General features: G+C 38.9%; 2 protein-coding genes across 5 annotated transcripts in view; one reads left to right on the top strand and one right to left on the bottom strand.

Annotated features, from left to right (window-relative positions):
* Positions 1–1,028: 1,028 nt before the first annotated feature.
* Positions 1,029–4,776, bottom strand: hsdl1 (hydroxysteroid dehydrogenase like 1). Its single transcript, XM_006805653.3, has 5 exons — positions 4,345–4,776; positions 3,108–3,553; positions 2,519–2,602; positions 2,163–2,312; positions 1,029–1,985 (listed from the first exon to the last, which is right to left on the bottom strand). The coding sequence occupies exons 1-5, from the start codon at positions 4,562–4,564 to the stop codon at positions 1,914–1,916; spliced, it is 972 nt and encodes a 323-aa protein (XP_006805716.2). The 5' UTR covers positions 4,565–4,776; the 3' UTR covers positions 1,029–1,913.
* Positions 4,777–5,040: 264 nt separating this feature from the next.
* Positions 5,041–18,762, top strand: part of tbc1d32 (TBC1 domain family, member 32) — a 103,563-nt gene continuing 89,841 nt past the window's right edge. For 2 of the 4 annotated variants that reach the window (XM_006805650.3, XM_087852349.1), the window contains exons 1-16: positions 5,041–5,135; positions 5,747–5,912; positions 6,055–6,219; positions 9,006–9,183; positions 9,417–9,488; positions 9,909–10,034; positions 10,315–10,393; positions 10,789–10,892; positions 10,984–11,045; positions 11,286–11,430; positions 11,596–11,655; positions 12,940–13,033; positions 14,231–14,368; positions 15,774–15,863; positions 17,742–17,890; positions 18,380–18,507. In XM_006805650.3, the coding sequence (XP_006805713.2) occupies positions 5,758–5,912; positions 6,055–6,219; positions 9,006–9,183; positions 9,417–9,488; positions 9,909–10,034; positions 10,315–10,393; positions 10,789–10,892; positions 10,984–11,045; positions 11,286–11,430; positions 11,596–11,655; positions 12,940–13,033; positions 14,231–14,368; positions 15,774–15,863; positions 17,742–17,890; positions 18,380–18,507 (1,745 nt within the window). In that variant the 5' untranslated portion in view covers positions 5,041–5,135; positions 5,747–5,757. Of the gene's footprint in view, positions 5,157–5,746; positions 5,913–6,054; positions 6,220–9,005; positions 9,184–9,416; positions 9,489–9,908; positions 10,035–10,314; positions 10,394–10,788; positions 10,893–10,983; positions 11,046–11,285; positions 11,431–11,595; positions 11,656–12,939; positions 13,034–14,230; positions 14,369–15,773; positions 15,864–17,741; positions 17,891–18,379; positions 18,508–18,762 lie in introns of all 4 variants that reach the window. The other 2 variants (XM_006805652.3, XM_006805651.3) reach the window with 2 other exon arrangements.

Genomic DNA, 18,762 nt, shown 5'->3' on the forward strand with positions numbered 1-18,762 from the left:
TTTTTGCTGTTGCTTATAGTATTTTTGCTCAAGCAAATGTTCGTTTTTTCACCAGCACAGTATTCAAACTCTGGCGTCATATTTAAATCCTACCAAAGAAGGGTTTGCACAGCACCGTGTCTGTTTACTACAAACTAACACACTGCGCGTTCATGAGGTTTACAAGTTTCCTCTAAGGTTTACTCTGACCCAGGTCATCTGTGGGGTTTACAGACTGAACTCTGGAAGCCTGCATCGTCTCTGCTCTGTAAATAATTTACTCCGTACTTACACTTTAAAGAGAAAAACAAAGCCTAGCCTTCACCTTATTGATCAGTCATTGTATCAGAGAAGACAAACATGCACAAGTAAGGCAGAGGGCTCAGGTTTTATAAAAATATGGTTCAACATAAAAGACAAAAGTTACAGTACACATATGAAAACAACGTCACAAGTAATGTTGGAATGGAGGAGTTTTATTGGTCTGATTATGTGCTACAATAACACACGTATTTCACATTCCAGCAATCAATTAACATAATTAATCTCAATGTGTTCAAATATCACACAAATGATTAACTAAAGCAGACATATTATACTTTTTCACATTCGTTTTCTCATATATGTGCTGTAATAGTTTAGGTTATTCATTCTAACCCACCTGCTGTTCAAATCTTGTGTTTGTGAGGGACAGCCAATTAGTTGGCTTGAAAGGAGGAGTTAAAAGTGGTTGAATCATTAACGAGATGGAAATTAGCATAAAAGGTCCACTTTAAGCAAAATGCTCTCATATCAAATGTCTTAATTATAGTTTCTTAATAAAATAAAATACCATAAACTTCAATACACCTTTAAATTGGAGATGCTTGAATATCACACTTCATTCACTCGTCCCACACTTATCTGTATGTAAACACTTATATATATATTTTGCAGCAGATAAACACCACACTGTATTGTAGAAAGCTTGACATTTAGACTCTTTGTTTGATTAGACCAGCAAATCAAAGAAGCCGAGGATACAATCTCAGTGCGAGAATGAGTTGAAATATAAACTATTTTTTTTACTTTCAACAAACATGTTTGTAGCATCTGGATGAGGTTTCCCGTACAGCTTTTTTACACAAACACATTGATGAAAAGGCTATCACATATTATTAGCCTGTTATTTTTGTTTTTGGCTCTGCGTATGTGTCAGATGGGCGTGGTCAGAGCAAAAAGTTTTTGGTTAGAATGAAGTCACATGGGATGTAGATTAATAGCAGATAAAAGCAAAACTTATCACAGTGCAAGTCAAAATATTTTCTTAAATGTATTCTTAAATCTAAATCAAGCCTAACGTCTTAAATTTAGACTTGTGTATTTAGTGAATTTGTTTATACTCGTTTCACTTCAGCTGTGTTTGTTTTATATTGCTCTTATTTGTCTCACATTTATGGTGAGGCTTTTGATATTGTCTGCACTTATACACAATGTTCTCTTCCACTGAAGTGTTTTTGAAGATACACAGGAGGTAAAATGAGTTTCACTGCAAACTGAATGGAGACTCGTATAAAATGGTTTCTGTACACAAGACCAAATAAAGTCTTATTGTTAGGTTCCAATAATAATTGACAAGCTTGTAAATCCAACCCAAACACCGGTCTGGAAATAATTAAGGTTGTCTGGCTTCAAAGTAAACGCTGGATGTCACAGATTCATCAGACCATAATCTAGTAATGCAGGAGCAATGTTGAAAAAATGTTTGTACGTTTACTCATCAATTTAGATGAATTCCACTGCAGGTTCTTTATTAACTAATACCCAATCAATAGAAGGAAAACGGTAGTGTCAGCCTCATCAGAGCATCAAAGTTCAACAGATTTAATAGCAGAAGAAGCTGGAATGCAACAAGATTCGTGTAACAACAAGACCCAGTGCGTTAGATTAAGCTCTTAGTTTGAGCTAATGAGCACTCGTGATCCAAGAACCCAGATCCACTCTGGAATGCATCTCATCAATCCGTACTGCGAAGACAAAAAGAGAAGAGAACAGGATATGGAAAAAGTATTTAATGTTTTCAATTCTGGTTTCACAAAAGCTTTAACAGTATCAGAGATCATCTCACTCAGAGTTTTTTCTTTTTACATTTTCTGTGATGCTGTCAAAATAAAAACTGATGACATGACTTCATTTCAACTGACCTGCAGGGTATGAGGCCAATATCCCGTGGTCCTGTTTGAGACTCCCAGAGTGGAGATGGCATGGCGAGCATAAACTTCTGGCTTTGGTACAAACCAGCCTTCTCTTCGTGATGGTGATGAAGATGATGGCTGCTGCTCACTTGAGGCTATCTAAATGGACATGGACAAAGATGAAGTTAAGCAGCTTGATTTCATCGATCTCCCTAGTTTGATAGCCAATTTCATACATGACGTGCAAACACGACAAGCCATACATTAGCATCTATCAGAGTAATAGCAGTGGGGATTGTGGATCCAGCCAGACTTTTGCTGCCAGATTTCAGGTCTTACAGAACAGCTACTGTTAAGATATTTACCTGGAAGGGGATCAGACTCTGAATGAATATGCCTTTGCTGCTGTACTCAAGGTGAAGAGCTCTTGACAAATGATCCAGGTATCCCTGAAATGTCAGAGGAGAGGTTGCTGTTGTCAGGAAAAAATAATGTTGTTGTGACTGGGACTATAGCCAGCACACAGAAGAAATGGAGATGACAGTTCAAAAACCTACATAATTTACTTTAAAGAGTGGCTCACTCTGCTGATTCTCAAACCATTTTCTGGCCGACACTACTTTACATACTAAAAAAAGTTACATTTTTAATCAACCATTAACAAACAATCAAGGTTCAAAACTGAAAACAGAAGACTAAAACTTATTTTGCATAAATCCTGTTTGTTCAGCTTAGTTTTACAACATATTTTTCTGCAGGTCATCCACACCCACCAGCAGTGGATCTACTTGCCACAAATCAATACTTTAAGGGGACAGTAGTAACAACAGATCTTCAAATTGATCAGAGACATCAATGTGCTCTTCATCATATTACAAAGGATCTATACAGGCTATAGATATGTTTTACTGGCACGTCTCCATGCCTGCAGACTGTAACAGTGATTTGTCTCACAGTGGAGGCGGTGAGCGTCACTCTTCCAAGAAGAGGTCTGCAGCAGGCACCCGATGATATATTGACCACGGCACCTCTGCTGCGATCCACCATCCCCGGCAGAACCAATCGGGTCATCAGAGTAGTGACTGCAATGTTCCTATTCACCAAATCCAAGAGGTGCTGTTCGGGCACTTCAATCAGGCTCTGGGGTGAAGCCAAAGATTCATCGACACAGTTTACCAGGAAGCCAATATCTTTACCCCTCAATGCTTCTTTGATGGGCTTGCAGGCCACTTGGTCCAGGGAGAAGTCAGCTGAGACCACAAGAGTTTCCACTCCATAATTCTGGGAGAGGTATGCACTCATGTCTCTAACAGAGGAGGGGTCCCGAGTGACAAAGATGATGCTAATGGCATGCCTGGCCAGCTCCTCTGCGTATGCTTTGGCTACAGGCTCTGATGCACCTGACAGGAGAGATGACAAAGTCATGCCAGAAAGAACAAAAAGGTTTGCAGCAACATTATAGACATTGAACCAGTTACAGTGCTGTGAAAAAGGTTTTGTCCCCTTCCTGATTACTAAGCTTTTTGCATATGTTGTCACATTTAAATGTTTCATCATCATCATCAAACAAATTTTAATATTAGAGAAAGATAACCAAAGTAAATTTAAAATGCAGCCTTTAAAAGATGATTTAGGACATTACTGTATTATGTAAAGTATCTGGTCATCAGTTCGTACCCTGAAGCTCAAGCACACTTGGGTTATACAGCAGAACAATGATCCAAAACACCAGCAAGTCCATCCCATAAAGGTTTTGAAAGGGCCTAGTCAAAGACCTTAAACAGGCCGCTCATGCTGGAAAACTCTCCACTGTGGCTGAATTAATACAATTCTGCAACAAAGAGTGACCCAAAATTCCTCCAAAGTGATGTGAAAGACTCATTGCCAGTTATCACTGGTAGATGGTACTTCTTGGTGTTAAGGGGGGCACAACCAGTTATTGGGTTTAAGGGCCAATTTTCTTTTTCACAAACGCAAGGTAGGTTTGGATAGCTTGTCTCCCATTCATACATGCAACCCTGATTTAAAAACTGCATTCTGTATATACTCCCGTTGACTTTGGCTATTGTTAATGAAATAGATTCATGAAATATGAATGTGAAAATATGAATTTAATGAAATAAATTAATGAAATAGAGTTTACTTCAATTAAGATATAACTGAAATTAACTCTGCTGCGGCCCATCCTTACCATAAACGACAGCCCAGTCACCATATCTCTGGGTCAGCTTCTTACTTGGGATCAATCTGGGCAGAAAATGCACCCTAACCAACGTGCAGCAGTCGCTCAGCAGGATCACTGCCCTGCTGGCCGTGTACAGAGCACCGACCAGCGCCAGGGTTTCAAAGTAAGAGTTGCACGAACGAGAAATTTCTCTGTACAAAAACTGAAAGCTGTCAACCGCCGCCATAGCCCACGCTGGTGTTGCTGAGATAATTTGCTAACTAAAGCTTATTCGGTGATATAACGCTGGGACCTGTACGTGATTAGGTTAACGAATACTTCAGACGTGTAAATGGAAGCTACAACTAACCCTACATAGTAAAATTACTAATAAAAGCTGTAAGAATTGTCGTTTAAGAAGCAGGTATGTCTCCTCTGCTACACCCGGTGAAAGCAGCAAAACATTGGGTCACGTGACAGTGTAGTACAGCAGTGCTGCATTCAAAACCGTAACAGAAAATCCGTCTAAATACTTTCACCTCATGTTGAATGATTTTTAAACATATTCAATAAGGTTGAAATATTCTTTAATTATCACATGACAAACAATAAAAGCAAGTATAAACTCTAAAATTAACCCAAAGGCATCCTAAATATCCAGATTTTTATTATGAAAGCCAAATTCCGATTACCGTGGAGATACCATACGGGGGTCTCCCACAATGCACCACAGTTAACACTGGACGTTTCCATAGAGATACAGTTGTGGATGGCAAAGCGCTAGCTCGATGAAGCTCTTTTATATGCACAAAGACAAGGTGACTGATTTAAAAAGCTCTGTGCGTGAAGGTTTTCGTTTGCCTTCGTTGCTTTTTAGTCCAGCTTCCGTTTTAGTTTAATTTTGGCACTTTTGTTTTTCAGCTAGCAGTGTTTCAATAATGGCAGCGTCAAGCTAACAAGAGAAGGGACATATTCATTGTTGTTAGCAGCAGAATTAAACCTTTGGATTGCAGGACAAAATCAAATTGATTGTACCGTTATTTTACATTTAATCACACATTTACGTGGTGTACACTGTCATCATTGCTGGGATCGCCTGTTTTTCCAGATAGGTAGCCAATTTTCAAACCTGTTGGTGATGAAATTATTTCCTCTTCACTAAATGAAACCGAGAAGGGGATAATGATAAAGGATGTACGTTTTAGTAACGTGCTGGAGGTAGACATATACACATGACCACGTTTTGGTTCGTCTGTTGTTAAGTAACGTAATCTGCTACCTTACAGAGTATTAGTTTATATAGTTTCCTGTTATTTTTCGCCATCAGATGAGCAAATGTGTATTTTATGCTTTAGCGAATGGAAAGAAAAATGCCTCCTTTAGTCTCTTAGAAATCCCTCTGAATTAAAACCTTTTGTTTTTGACACAGCAGTAGCAGAGATGTCTGAGTTGTTTGCTGAGGATGAGGTGGAGTTGCAGTCCTTGGTTAAGCAGTTTCTGAGAAGCATCAGTGACAAGATCTCTAGTGCTCCTTCACCTGAATGTGCTGAAGAGATCCTTCTTCACCTAGAGGAGACTGACAAGAACTTTCACAAGTGAGTCCATCATCAAACACCATAGCATTAAATTTAATGATTGGATCTAATAAAATAGGCTTTGTTATGTTTCTATGGGTATGTGTTGTTTTTAGTATATATTTACAGTATAGGTGTGACTTGGTTACTTCTCTTCTTTCAGTTATGAGTTTGTGAAGTACCTCCGTCAATATGTGGAGAACGCTTTAGGATCTGTGGTTGAAGAGGAAACTAACAACTTGACCAGAGAAGATGGACAACATGCAATTGGCTCGGGACACGACACTCTGATTCACGCAGTGACACAAAGGACTAGATACTCAGCTGAGTGAGTGTCTCTGAATATCTTTAGCATCTTTTTCTATTGGCCCGTATTCATCATGTTTATTGTGTTTCAAACCTACTTCATTGACCCTCCATACTTACTTTTGGATATGCTGGAAAACTCCAGAACTCAACCTTCTTACTAAAAAGAATTTCAAATGCAAAACTTTGTTTTTTTCTTTTGGCTGCACCTTTTAGGGTCGCCACAGAAAATCTGCCTCCATCTCACCGTATCACTTCCCTGATACCAGCCATCTATATATCCTCCCTTACTGCCATGAAATTCCTCTTAAAATAGAATTGCATTGACTGCCTTCTCCATCTTCAACATCATTTTCCCAATAAATTCACTATCCCACTGGGTAAATGGTCTGGTACTTCTATACTGCTTTTCTGCTTTGTATTTATTTTTTAAATTCATTTTTGCCCCTGCATCCTGTCCAGTAGTGAGGCAATCAGAATTGTTGTCTGAAGGTCAATGAATGCCCAACAAATTTACTTTCCCAACTGGACCATTACAGCATTTGCTATAATGGTCCACTTTACTTGATAGTCATATTTTATTAGGATTTTATTAGGATATTTTATTTTGATTTATTACAATCATAACGAAGAAGACCGGTGGACGGAAAAGGAAAAGACGAAAGAAGTTGAGGAGAAAGTTATGGAGAAGGATAGGGAGAGAAAAAATGAGGAGAAGAAGAGGGATAGAGAGAGAAAAAACACTGAGAATCTGCTTCAAGACCTGGTGAGGGAAAAAAATAACACAGCAGAGAAACCACAGCAACAGCTAACATATGCATAAATAACAGTAAATAATGAATAATACATTTTACTGAACAGCACACAGTACTAATAATACAAGATATTTTTAGAGGCAGCAGCCAACTACAATAGTGTGTCTGTGAGTATCTGTTTGTACACCTGTGTGCGTGAGCACGCTTGTGTTCAAAAGGTGTCTTCATGGAAATGTCTAGTGTTTGTGTGGGACACCACAGCCCTGCCCCCCAAGAATCACCAATGCATCAGTGGGTGGGGGCACCAGCCACTGGCAGGGCATGTGGCAGGGCAAAATAGGCCCCCACACCTGACCTGATACACAAACAAACAGGCACACACAGACACAAGCATGCATTCCCACCCTCATGCACACATGTAAAAATACTCACACGCTCACTAACATGGAGACACGCAGAAATGAATGCAGTACACACACTCCCCATACACACTTTATACGCTCAGGTCCAGGCACCAATGCCTAAAGAGGGGCAATCAGCCCCTAAACCCAGGAGATGGTCCCTTTTACTCTTTTCTGCTTTAACCGAGCACTTTTTAATCGTAATCACACACACACTCAGAAATCTTTCTAACATTTGCACACACACTCTGATGGAAGCGTATAGGCAGGCGATCAAGCTAGCAGCCTCCAGATTTGCATGTGACTCACTTTACCTCCTGAGCCACACCTACCACACACACATGCGCTCAGCTCCATCTCAGCTGTCCAGCCTCAGCTGTCCTGTCGATGACCTTCACTCTGTCACCTCTAGCTCCACCTCCTGACTTTTCTCTTAGCTACCTTTTCTAATCTGAGCAACATAAGTGGTCTTACTGCCATCTCATACTCTAAACCTACCTTTTTATTAAGGCTGCTACCTTAATTCTCTTCTCCACCTACTCCACCTTACCTGCACACTCTCTCCTTACCTTCTTTTGTGCACTCCCCATTGATTTGGATCATAACCCCGCCTCTAGTACCTCTATTCCTTGCATCGCCATTCACCTTTCCATTTGCCTCACTCGCTCACACATTTTTTTTTCTGTCTTGATACCGCTGACTTTCATTCCTCTTCTTTCTACTGCACATCTCCGTCTCTGTAGGCTCTCCTCTACCTGCTCCCCACTCTCAATACAGATCACAATGTTGTCTGCGAGCAACATAGTCCACAGAGACTCCTGCCCAACCTCATCTGTAAACCTGTCCATCACCACAAACAAGAAGAGGCTCTAGTACAAATCTGTGTCCTACATTTTCATATAAAGCTGCCACCGGTGTTTTTGTACACAGGGGACATTTTGGCACTTCAAAAGAGGTTTTAGTGAGATTCAAAAGATAAATGTTAAGAACTGAAAGTGGAAAATGGGACTTAAGAACCTCTGCACATGTCCTTAATAGTAATTTGTCAAATTTGTACAAGCAAATACTTGACTTTCTGCTCTTAGCTCATTTCTCATCCACAGTCTCTATATTTTACATTGAATAAGCCAACTAAACTCCACTGTTTTGAACCTGTCAGTGCCATCTTGGGTTTACTGTTTAGAGCCTGGGTGTACCGAACTCTCATGGTGACTTTAAGTAGCAGTTGGATTTAGTTAGTTGTATTTAATTTCAGTTTTAAGAGGACTTATTATTCTTACTGTCACGTGTAGCCATCTCCCATAATCCCATTCTTAGTCAAAACCCTGGATTAATGTTCTTTAATAAGAAGCTATCCAAGGCCATCAAATGTATTTGTGGTATTAAAGTTAAGTTGTCAGTTGTTTGGCAGTTATTTTAAAAAGTGGATAAATCTCATTTGTATTTACAGTATATTTCTTGCTTTTTTTTCCCATATTGGATAACTGCACCATCCAATCTCAGCGCTGAATTTCCCTGCTTTCAGCTATAAATTGATGCAGTACTTACCTTTCACTTGAGTTTCATATAAAGCAATGTTTAGGCTTGCTGTGACTCATGCAATCATATGGGTTGACCTGGTTTAGCTCATTCACGTTCTCTCTTTATGACAGGTACCAGCAGATGATACACACCTTAAAAAACACCATGATAACAGTTGTGGAGTCTTTAAAAAACAAGTCTGAGGAGGACCAGCTGAGAAAGGAGGAGATGCACCAAGAGAAGCAGCATAGGCAGTCCAACATCCAGTTCACTGACAACTGCTCTGACAGTGGCTCGTCCTTCAGTCGGGTTAGAGAAAACTGCTTACAAATGATGCCAATAAACTCTTGTTTTATTAATTTATTGCCTTTATGTTTTATTCTGGCCCCAATTTCTGGATGACATTAATTGCACAAGTTTCTTTCTTTCCATCATACATGGAGCGGAGGTGAAAATCAATCTTTAGACAGAGTGAAGCTGTTTTTAGAGATATTTTCTTTTTGCTTTTTGGTCGGTAATGACGCTTCTTTTTTCATTCCCAGAGTTATGGATTCTTTAGACAAGAGCAGCTGCAAATTTTGGCTGAAAAGCTTGACTCCAGCAAGCCCAAAGAGGTAAACAACTTAGACATATCTTTTGGTTTCTTTTAGGTCACTGGAGGATTCTGTAGCACAAATCCATCTTTCCCAGTTAGATGATCAGGTCTCTTCAATGAGTTGCAGGCAAGAGCCAGAAAAATGTCCCTTTTATCTTTCCGTAGATTTCTAATCAGGGTTTTTTTCTTTGTCTTAATCTTTTACCTTGACATTATCTTCACATTTATCCATGTTGGAAAAACTGGAGATGGTCTTGTTTAATTTTGCACTCAAACTGATTTTGAATCAGTTTGAGTGAAAACGGTCACTCTTTGTTGGCACAGTTAGCACTTGCAAGTAGACATTGGTTTGTGTAAAGTAACCAGCTAAAAGGTTACGAACCACTCCTCGGCATAATTGGCAGTGTAGTCTAGGTGCTTGATGTGAGTCTGTGTGTAGGTGCGTTGGGAGGCTCTGAAGGTCCTCTGCCGTGCTCCTACATCTGATGTGCTTAGCTGTGAGAGCTGGAGCAGCCTGCGTCTGAACCTCTGCATAGCTCTGAGCGAGCCGGATCCCGACCTCAGCGTGAGTCCTGAGCAGCCTCATCTGCACACTGCAGTAAAATAAGTAGCATTAATTGTTTATTCATTAATAAATAAATCAATAATAACCATGTTGTTGTTATTAATGATTTTATGCTTTATAATTGAACATAGCAAAAAACCTGTTCCTCATTCCATGGATCCTTAATCTTCTTTCTGTTCTTCTCACTGAATTTTCTTATCATTTAAAACTTAGGTATCATTGATTGATTATATAAATGGCTGTGAATGTACGTTCACGCGTGTCATCTCACCTCTGTCAGGATAATGCGCTGCGATTCTTTGCTAAAAGCCTCTCATCCTCTCCTCTGAATGTGACACGAGAAATTTACACAAGCCTGGGTAGGTAACTCTCAATGGACCCTTCTGGGTTTTAATGTACTGTGCTGGACTGTTGTGTTTGAATTAAACAAAGATGTTTTTTAAAAAGTAAAATAAAAAAAAAGTATATCTTAAAGGGTCACTTGTTTATTTACAGAGCAAATGAAAAGCAGCCTGTTATTCAGTGACACATGGGAAGTAGTTTTGGTTTTATGTTTAGATGGAAGGAGATGTTTGGTTTGTGGATTTTATGGGACAAGGTTACTTTCAGGAAATTTCCAAGCAGAAAATGCAACTGTACTAATGTGATCCATGTTACTTACTGTATCTTTGAGTGGTTGTAGCTCACTGCTGTATATCCAAAATCCATATTATCTTGTGTGGCTTGTAATAAGAATTTGCCTTTTAATGTGCAGCTAAATCTGTGGAGTCAAGTTTTCTGTCCCATAAGCTGAGCTTTCCAAGTGGCTCAGCTACCATTGACATTAACAGGCCTGAGATCAGTCGTCTCCTCAAGCAGGTACAGCAACTTTTCTACAAGAGCTTCTTAACTATATCATGGTAAAAATAAAGTGCACACACTGTTTTCCTCTGTGTGTGTCTTGTTTCAGATTCGACTGATGAATGATTTTCAAAAGGAGGTGACTAACTTCTGGATACGTCATCCAGAGAAGTGAGTTGTTTTTATCTTGTTTCTTGATTGTGTGCCCAGCCATCACCGACTATCCAGATGCTACTTTTCAAATCTGATGTATAAAAAAAGAAAACTTAGTACGTTTTTAAATGATTCATTTTAAGAGGGTGTGAAATTTGACCCACAAATACATATCACATAATATACGTAATTATTTATAGAATGATGGAACAGACTGTGAACTTATTTTGTGTTTTTGTTTCTCTACCTTGCTTATAGATACATGGAAGAAGTTATAGAAAACACCTTTTCCCTGCTGTCCTTCCATCACGAACATGGCTCACCAGGAACTGAGAGAGTTTTGGAACCAGTTCACTTACTGGCTTTACTGGATGTAAAAGCCACTTGGTTTAAAAAATGGATGGTGTGTATGCCCACAGTTTCAGATTTACACAGGCTGAATTTTTGTATGAACCGCTGTGTTCGTGTGTTGCATTTTAATGTTTTGATCTCCATCCTCTCTTGTTTATATTGCACTCTGTAACGTATATTTGTTCTGGTTTTCTCCTGGCCTCTGCCTCCCTCTCAGCATGGCTACTACAGCAGGGCTGTGATTCTCAGACTCCTGGAGAGAAAATACAAGTCTGTGGTGAGTGGTTTACTCAATAATAAGGATCTTTCACTGCTTTGTACTTCTGAAAGGTCTGAGACAAGAGGGGAGCAAATGAACATCAAAAGGATTACACCGAGTCAATACTGGATATTTGAGGACAGTGCAGATAGATATTATTAGGGATTTTTTGGTTGTTGGTGGTTGAATAAAATACTTTTTTTTTTCTGTTGGTGCATATTTGACAACAAAAATCCTGAAATTATTATATCTGTGAGATAGTGGCTGATAGTATCAGGCAAACATTACATTGGCCTGGTTCTTGGGTCATCCAAAAGGCATTAAAACTTGCATCTAAAACAGACATTGTGCTCATGAGAAAGCAAAGCTGTGATTGGACCAGAGGAAACTGGTGAACTGATGACAATCTTGGTTTTTTCCAAACAAATCCATTTACCTGCAGAGCCCAAGGGTGAGCTGTTTCCATATTGAAATGCTGTAGTCAGCCTCCAAAAGTTGATTCTGTTCATCTGGACGTAGCGTTTTCAGTGGGAGAAACGTTTCGCCACTCATCCAAGTGACTTTCTCATTCTCAGCTGACTGCAGGTTTTCCCAATCTTATAAACAGTACATTTGCATAATGACAGAAAATGCTACAGTCAGCATTTTCTGGTTTGGTTTTTGGGCCTTATTGAGAACCTTCTCCATAATTCTACCTTTACTAAGATGTAAACTTGTTGAAAAGCTAAAGAGATTGTCCAAAAGACTGGCTGTATCTAACTGCTCCTGACACCTCCTGTGAAAATGGTCCTGTTTGTGTCATTTTGTGGGGTGCAGGTGTAAATCACAGCCAAACAGTTCAGTGTACTGGTCTTTTAGACAAAAGGGCACAGAACAGGAGTGGCACTTTGACATTCAAGAATTGATTTTTTTTTTTTTTAGCTCAAACCTCCCTTTTAACTGGTACAGTGACTTTAGAAGAGTTACTGTGGAATCGCCGCTGAAACTTTCTCTAAAGAAACTGCCAATATCTCTCTGAAACACTGTAAGCCTAAACTGCTCTTGCATCGCAGGGCATTAAAATTCCCCACAGTGCTTGGATTTAGATTAAAAGCATGGCTTCTAGTCTTAAATCTCTTGATTGGATAAGAGGAGGTTGCACTGAGATTCTGACTGAATCTTTAAGTAATTGTTCAGTTTTTGGCCTGTTTATAACAGCAGTCTACAAATTTGGCTATGACACATTAGCCGTCGTCATTTTATTCAGCTAATTTAACATGCTTAGCAGCCGAAGCAACATGCATTATATCTTTTCTTTCACAGGCTGTAGCAGCTCTTCAGCAGTGCATCAAGTACAATGAGTCCTGTGAACGTTTCACAAATGAGACAACTGAGTCAGGGGAGCAGCGGAGCATTGGCAAGTTAAAAAAAACAAAAAACACTCCCTAATCTCATTATTTCTTCATCAGGTTTGCGTACTCTCTCAGGCATATTCAAATACCAGACTTCACTCTGGGCCTCTCCCTGTGTGCTAAGCATCAGCACATTCGCAGTAATGCTGATTTAATGTGTCTTGTGAAACAAACCAAAAAATAAAACGCTCAGAGTGAACTACTGTGAAAGTCTAATGAGAAAGTAATGCTTCATTTGAAGCCTTTGAGTGTTCGTACCTAGACTTTGCCATCATTTATTCAGCTTCTTTTATGCACAGACATTAAAACATAGGTGGACAGAGGAAAAACGGTGGAAAGGACAAGTTATAACAATACAGGAAAAACCGAGACAGAAAAGAGAGGAAAAAAAGAGCAAATGAGTGAATGATAGGAGAATGAAAATGATGAAAAAAAAATAGATGAATAGAACTGAAGGTAGAGCAGAAAGGGCAGACACTGACAAATTGGCATAGCAACACTTCAGGAATACATTACATATTACATGACGCAGTCCAGTTTTGAATGACGTTCTCAACAATGTGTACAAACAAGAGGCAATACTGGAGATTATCGACAGCCCTTTGCATCACCATTAAGTGTTTTTTTCCCTCAAATTTTAGGAAACATTTTTTAATGAATTCCTTCTAAAAAAATTTTATGAAATTATCTGTTTGTGTCAAGTATTTCATCCAATTAAAAATAACATGGTAATTATAGAGTAACATGGACATGATGCATATCCATTTGCAAAGCTATGTGCTAAAATGGAATAAACCAGAATGCATACAGGTGCAGATGGGGCATAAGGGAATGCAAGTGGAGCCTGTTATCTCCTGTAAGCCAGCTGGCTCCTTGAGACTCAACATTGTGACCTTGTCTTGGATAAGTTTCGATATGCCAGTTCCCTCGCCACTGATATAGTCCTCATAAAAGACATAGTTTTTTTCTGAGCTGTGCCTCTTTTGGCTTTCTGCTCTCTAGAGACACTGCAAGCCTGACACATTTTTTCACCTGTCAGTCTCATTGTAATTCTGAGGCCTTTGATATGAACAGTGTGAAAACTGTGTCCATCTCAATGCTGCCACATTTTTTTTTCACATTGTTTTCCTTAAATCATCTGTTACAATATCAGTAATATATTGTAACAATGTATCACTTTGATTTTTCTCTTAATGTTTCAGGTTTGGTACAGAGGAGTGTTTATTCTGGAAAAGAGCTCGAGTATTGCTGCTTTGTTCACTCTCTGTGTGTCCTAGGGAAGCTCATCATCTACACCAATGGAAAAAAGCTCTTTCCCATCAAAATAAGGAAATACAAAGGTTTGATGGTTCACAATTATGTTACATAACTCAACATGTCGTCTGTCGTATCATCTTGACACTGATCTTGAGAGTTTATTGCTTTATTAGATTACTTTAGTAGATGTAATCTTTATAGTGCAGAACTGTGTCTGATCAGCATGTACTAATCCTCCCTCGATTCCTAGGAACAGAGATTTCAGCCCTCCACCCCACTGTAATTACGAATAAAGTTACATAATAGTTACATTTCACTTAGTCGGTTGATTAAAGCAGACTCATCATCTGACTTTCCTGCACTGTAATTGATTTACTAATTAATAACTCCTCTCAGGACATTCGTGTACAGTCAAATCACCCTTGTTTTGTAATTTTATCCAACATAGGTTACACAACTAGGGTGTTGACCAGCAACTCACGGATAATGACCACATCTTCAAGTGTTGACATGGATACCCTATCTGTTTGTGTGTCATAGTTTATCACCTCCTAAAGCTTTCACTGCAGTTTTTTAAAAACATGTAATATGACATTTTAAAATCTAAGTGCGGTATTCTACCAGGATTTTTTATTTTGTTATTTTTGTGAGAGCACCACTGACGCCAGGTGTTCACATATGTAGCTGTCTGGAGTTCAATCAGTTCAGTATAACTTCAATTCACTATCCTGCCACACAGTCGCAGTCTGTTCTGCCTTCAGATTTTTAGCAGTATATTCAGTGTTTAGTGTTTTCAGTTTAACATTTTCTTGTTATAGTTATAGTTTTATTTAATATAATGTGTATATATAGTTATACCAGCTATACAACACTATAATAATAATGAGAAACCAAGCAATAAATTGATTCCTTATGTGGAAGAATTCGGTGACTGTGGGGAAACAAGAGAATCCCTTTTTTAAGAGTTCTTCAGGTTGTCTCACAGGTTACAGGGGGAGACAAAGATGTAGAGAGAAGAGATGAACATAGAAAGAAAGGACACAGTGTTTGAACTGTAGACCATCTGCGCCTATAGGATGATACTGGGAGATGAATCATTCAAGGTTAATGGCAAGAAACAGATGCACAGTGAGAAAAGGAGAGATCTGAATATCTTTTTCTTAGTTTTCTTAAATGTTTTTAATTTTCTTTTTATTATTCAGAACAAAGTCCTACTCCCAAATATTTTCTTTTATTTAAAGTTTTATTGTAGTACCTGCAACCAGGAACTGTTGGTGATATTTAGGCTTGTAATGAAATGTCATATTAAGACACTTTTAAAAGACTGTGGATACTAAAACCCACTGTGCACATAATATGTTAAGTGAACTACACACAGGGGGCTGATCCTTGTCTCTAAGGTTACCTTAACTTTTGATATGGACTATTTCCTTACCTCTAGACACGGTGACTATCAACTGATTGATTGATTTATTATGTCTATTTCAGATCCTGTTACCCTGACAGACCTCGTTGTCATCCTGCTTAACATAATGTATAAACACCCTAGACCTCTGGACAGGGATTGCTCACACACAGGTAGGGCACGTATACGCACACGCAGGTATATAGTAGAATTTCTTTGTTCAGATAGGAGAATTTCAAATCAACTGCTGAGGTAGGTTAGTGACCCAACGTATGAGATGGAAAAAGAACTCCTCAGGCCATATCTTTTATCTCTCAACCTTGTACTGAGTCGTGTAGTACTTAATTTGTCTCCTTGAAGACTTTATTGCCCCATTCATTCTCATGAATTACGTTAGAGAAATGTTGCTCCAGTGATCAATATTGTTCCCCACCTTGACTTTGTCAGAGGGTAATCTCCTTTGGCTGAGACAGAGAGTCATGCTGACTAAGTCAGATATTTATATTAATATTTTACCTGCTGTCTGATGAAGATCACATGAAGCATTCTTGAGATTGTATTTTGAGCAGCAATATGATACAGCAGAGTGCACTCTGCGAGAGATTTAGTCTCGAATGGAGGGTAAGATGTTTGAATTTAAAGCCCCATTAGGCTAAGTTTCCAGCTATAACACAAACATGACTTGTAAATCTTCACTTTTGTAATTTTCTCTTGTTACACAACATTGAACTCCAGTTACACGTGGCTTTTAATAGTCTTAGAGTTATGTGCATGTAGTATTAAAAGCAACAACATTCTTATAAAGATTGTCCCAGATATTCATTTATGATCCTCATAGACATCCGTGGAGATCTGTGTTCTCTGTATCATTGGGCATGTATTGTCATATATTAGAAATAAAGTGCTTCTCGAAAGTATTTACAGCGCTTTACTTGTTCCACAGTTTGTCATGTTAGAGCCTTAGTCCAAAATGGATTCAATTCATTTTTCACCTCAAAATCCTACACACAGTACTCCTTAATGACAAAGTGAAAAAGTTTGCTTAGAGTTCTTTTGTTTATTAAAAATATAATAACAAGAATATACCACGTATTTAAGTATCCACAGTCTTTGCTCGTCACTTTGTTAAAGTGCCTATGGCAGCAGTTACAGCCTGAAGTCTCTTTGGGTATGATGCTACAAGCTTGGCACATCTATTTTTTCGCAGTTGCTCCCATTCTTCTTACCACAACCTCTCAAGCTCCATCTGGCTGGTTGCATTAGTACACAGCCATTTCACAATAGTTCACTCAAGGACATTCACACAGTGGTCCAGAAACCACTCCTTTGTTATCTTGTCGTCCTGCTGGAAGATGAACCTTAGACCCAGTCTTTGTTTAGAGCCTTTTGGAGCACGTTATCATTAACTATGTCTGAACTTTTCTTCGTTCATCTTTCCCAGTTCCTGCTAACAAAAAACATCCACACCACCATGCTTCAGTGTAGGGATGTTATTGGCCAGGTGATGAGTGGAACCTGGTTTCCTCTAGAGGAAACTAAAAAAATTTGTTTCATCAGACCAGATAATTTAGTTTCTCTGGGTCTGAGAGACCTCCAGGTGCGTTTTGGGAAAAAACTCCAGGTTGGGCTACTATATTGGCCTGATTGGTGGACTGCTGTAGAAATAGTTGTTCTCTTGTAAGGTTCTTCTCTCTCCATAGAGGAATGCTGAAACTGTGTCTGTTTGAGGTGAAAAATGAATTTAAGCCATTGTGGAATAAGGCTGTGATATGAGAAAAAGTCGGTGGATATATGCATTTCTCAAAATAGTGGAAATACAAGTTCATTCGCCACTTTGTTAGGTACAACTTGCTAGTATTGGCTTGAATCATCTTACTGACATGAAAGCACCACAGAATGGTCATTGATTGTATATTTAGGTGATCTAAAAGTGTAAACCTAGTGGGCAGATATATTCCTAGTGGGTATTAATGTAATTAGATGATTTCATATCCATTTAATTCAGATAATTAATGTCGTTAAATGCATATTAATTTATTTACTTTCGGTAGGTTCAGACGTCCTGTCGCCCAGCACCCTTGTGATGGAGGTGCTTTGGATGCTATGTGAACAGACAGAATGCGCTACAGAGTGTCTCTATCAGACTCCAGTTATAGAGAAGCTACTAACTCCTGTTATAGCGCTACTCAATGGACAGAAGGTCACAAGCATACCTACACACACACACACACACACACACACACACACACACACACACACACACACACACACACACACACACACACACACACACATGCACACGCACACACACACACACACACCATTTGCAGATTACAAAAAAGGTTTTTGATTCATACAGTTTCAATTGTAAAGTGTCCAACCATGACTTTCTACTCATAGTAAATAAGCATGTAAACTACTTTCCTTTTACATTTTTAGTGCAATAATTTTCAAATGTAGACTCCTAATCTTAAGAGTAACATAGCTGTCCTCTGCGTAAGGACTTGTCATCATTCAGCCCTCCAGAAAATGGAATTACAGAGGCTTTGGTTATGAAATTTAGTAGTTTTTTCTTCAGTTCCATTATTGTGAAAAATAAAAGTGTTATTTCAATGTTGAGTATCTGTTCAGGTGCCAATTTTCCTGAAGCAGTTGGTAATTTTGTGTGTTTATTTTCTGTGCTTTGCAGGCTGAGTTAAAGTCTCCTGCAGCAACCCTGAGTCTCATTGCAGATATTCTGGCTCGTATTGCAAACACAGACAGAGGATTAGCGCTCTTCTTATTTGAGAAGAATCTCGTCGCGGCCCACAGTGAGAGGTGAGATGTTGTGATTAAATTCGCAGCGTCGTTTTGTCGTTCTTGATAGTAATGAATAAATTACATTTTCCTAACTTGGCTGGAAGATTTTAATACAGAGTTAAATTTGCATAGCAAATCCTGCTTATTCTACACCGAGAGCAGATTGGAACATGAGGGTGCTGCTGGTTTGTGAGCAGCTGGGGTTATATCATACTGCGTTATATTCTGTTGCCTGACAGTGACTAGTCTGCACTGTAGTTTCCTTCAGTCTGT

The sequence above is a fragment of the Neolamprologus brichardi genome, chromosome 15 (genome assembly GCF_056152115.1).
Source record: "Neolamprologus brichardi isolate AB-2024 chromosome 15, ASM5615211v1, whole genome shotgun sequence".
NCBI classification, from domain to species: Eukaryota; Metazoa; Chordata; class Actinopteri; order Cichliformes; family Cichlidae; genus Neolamprologus; species Neolamprologus brichardi.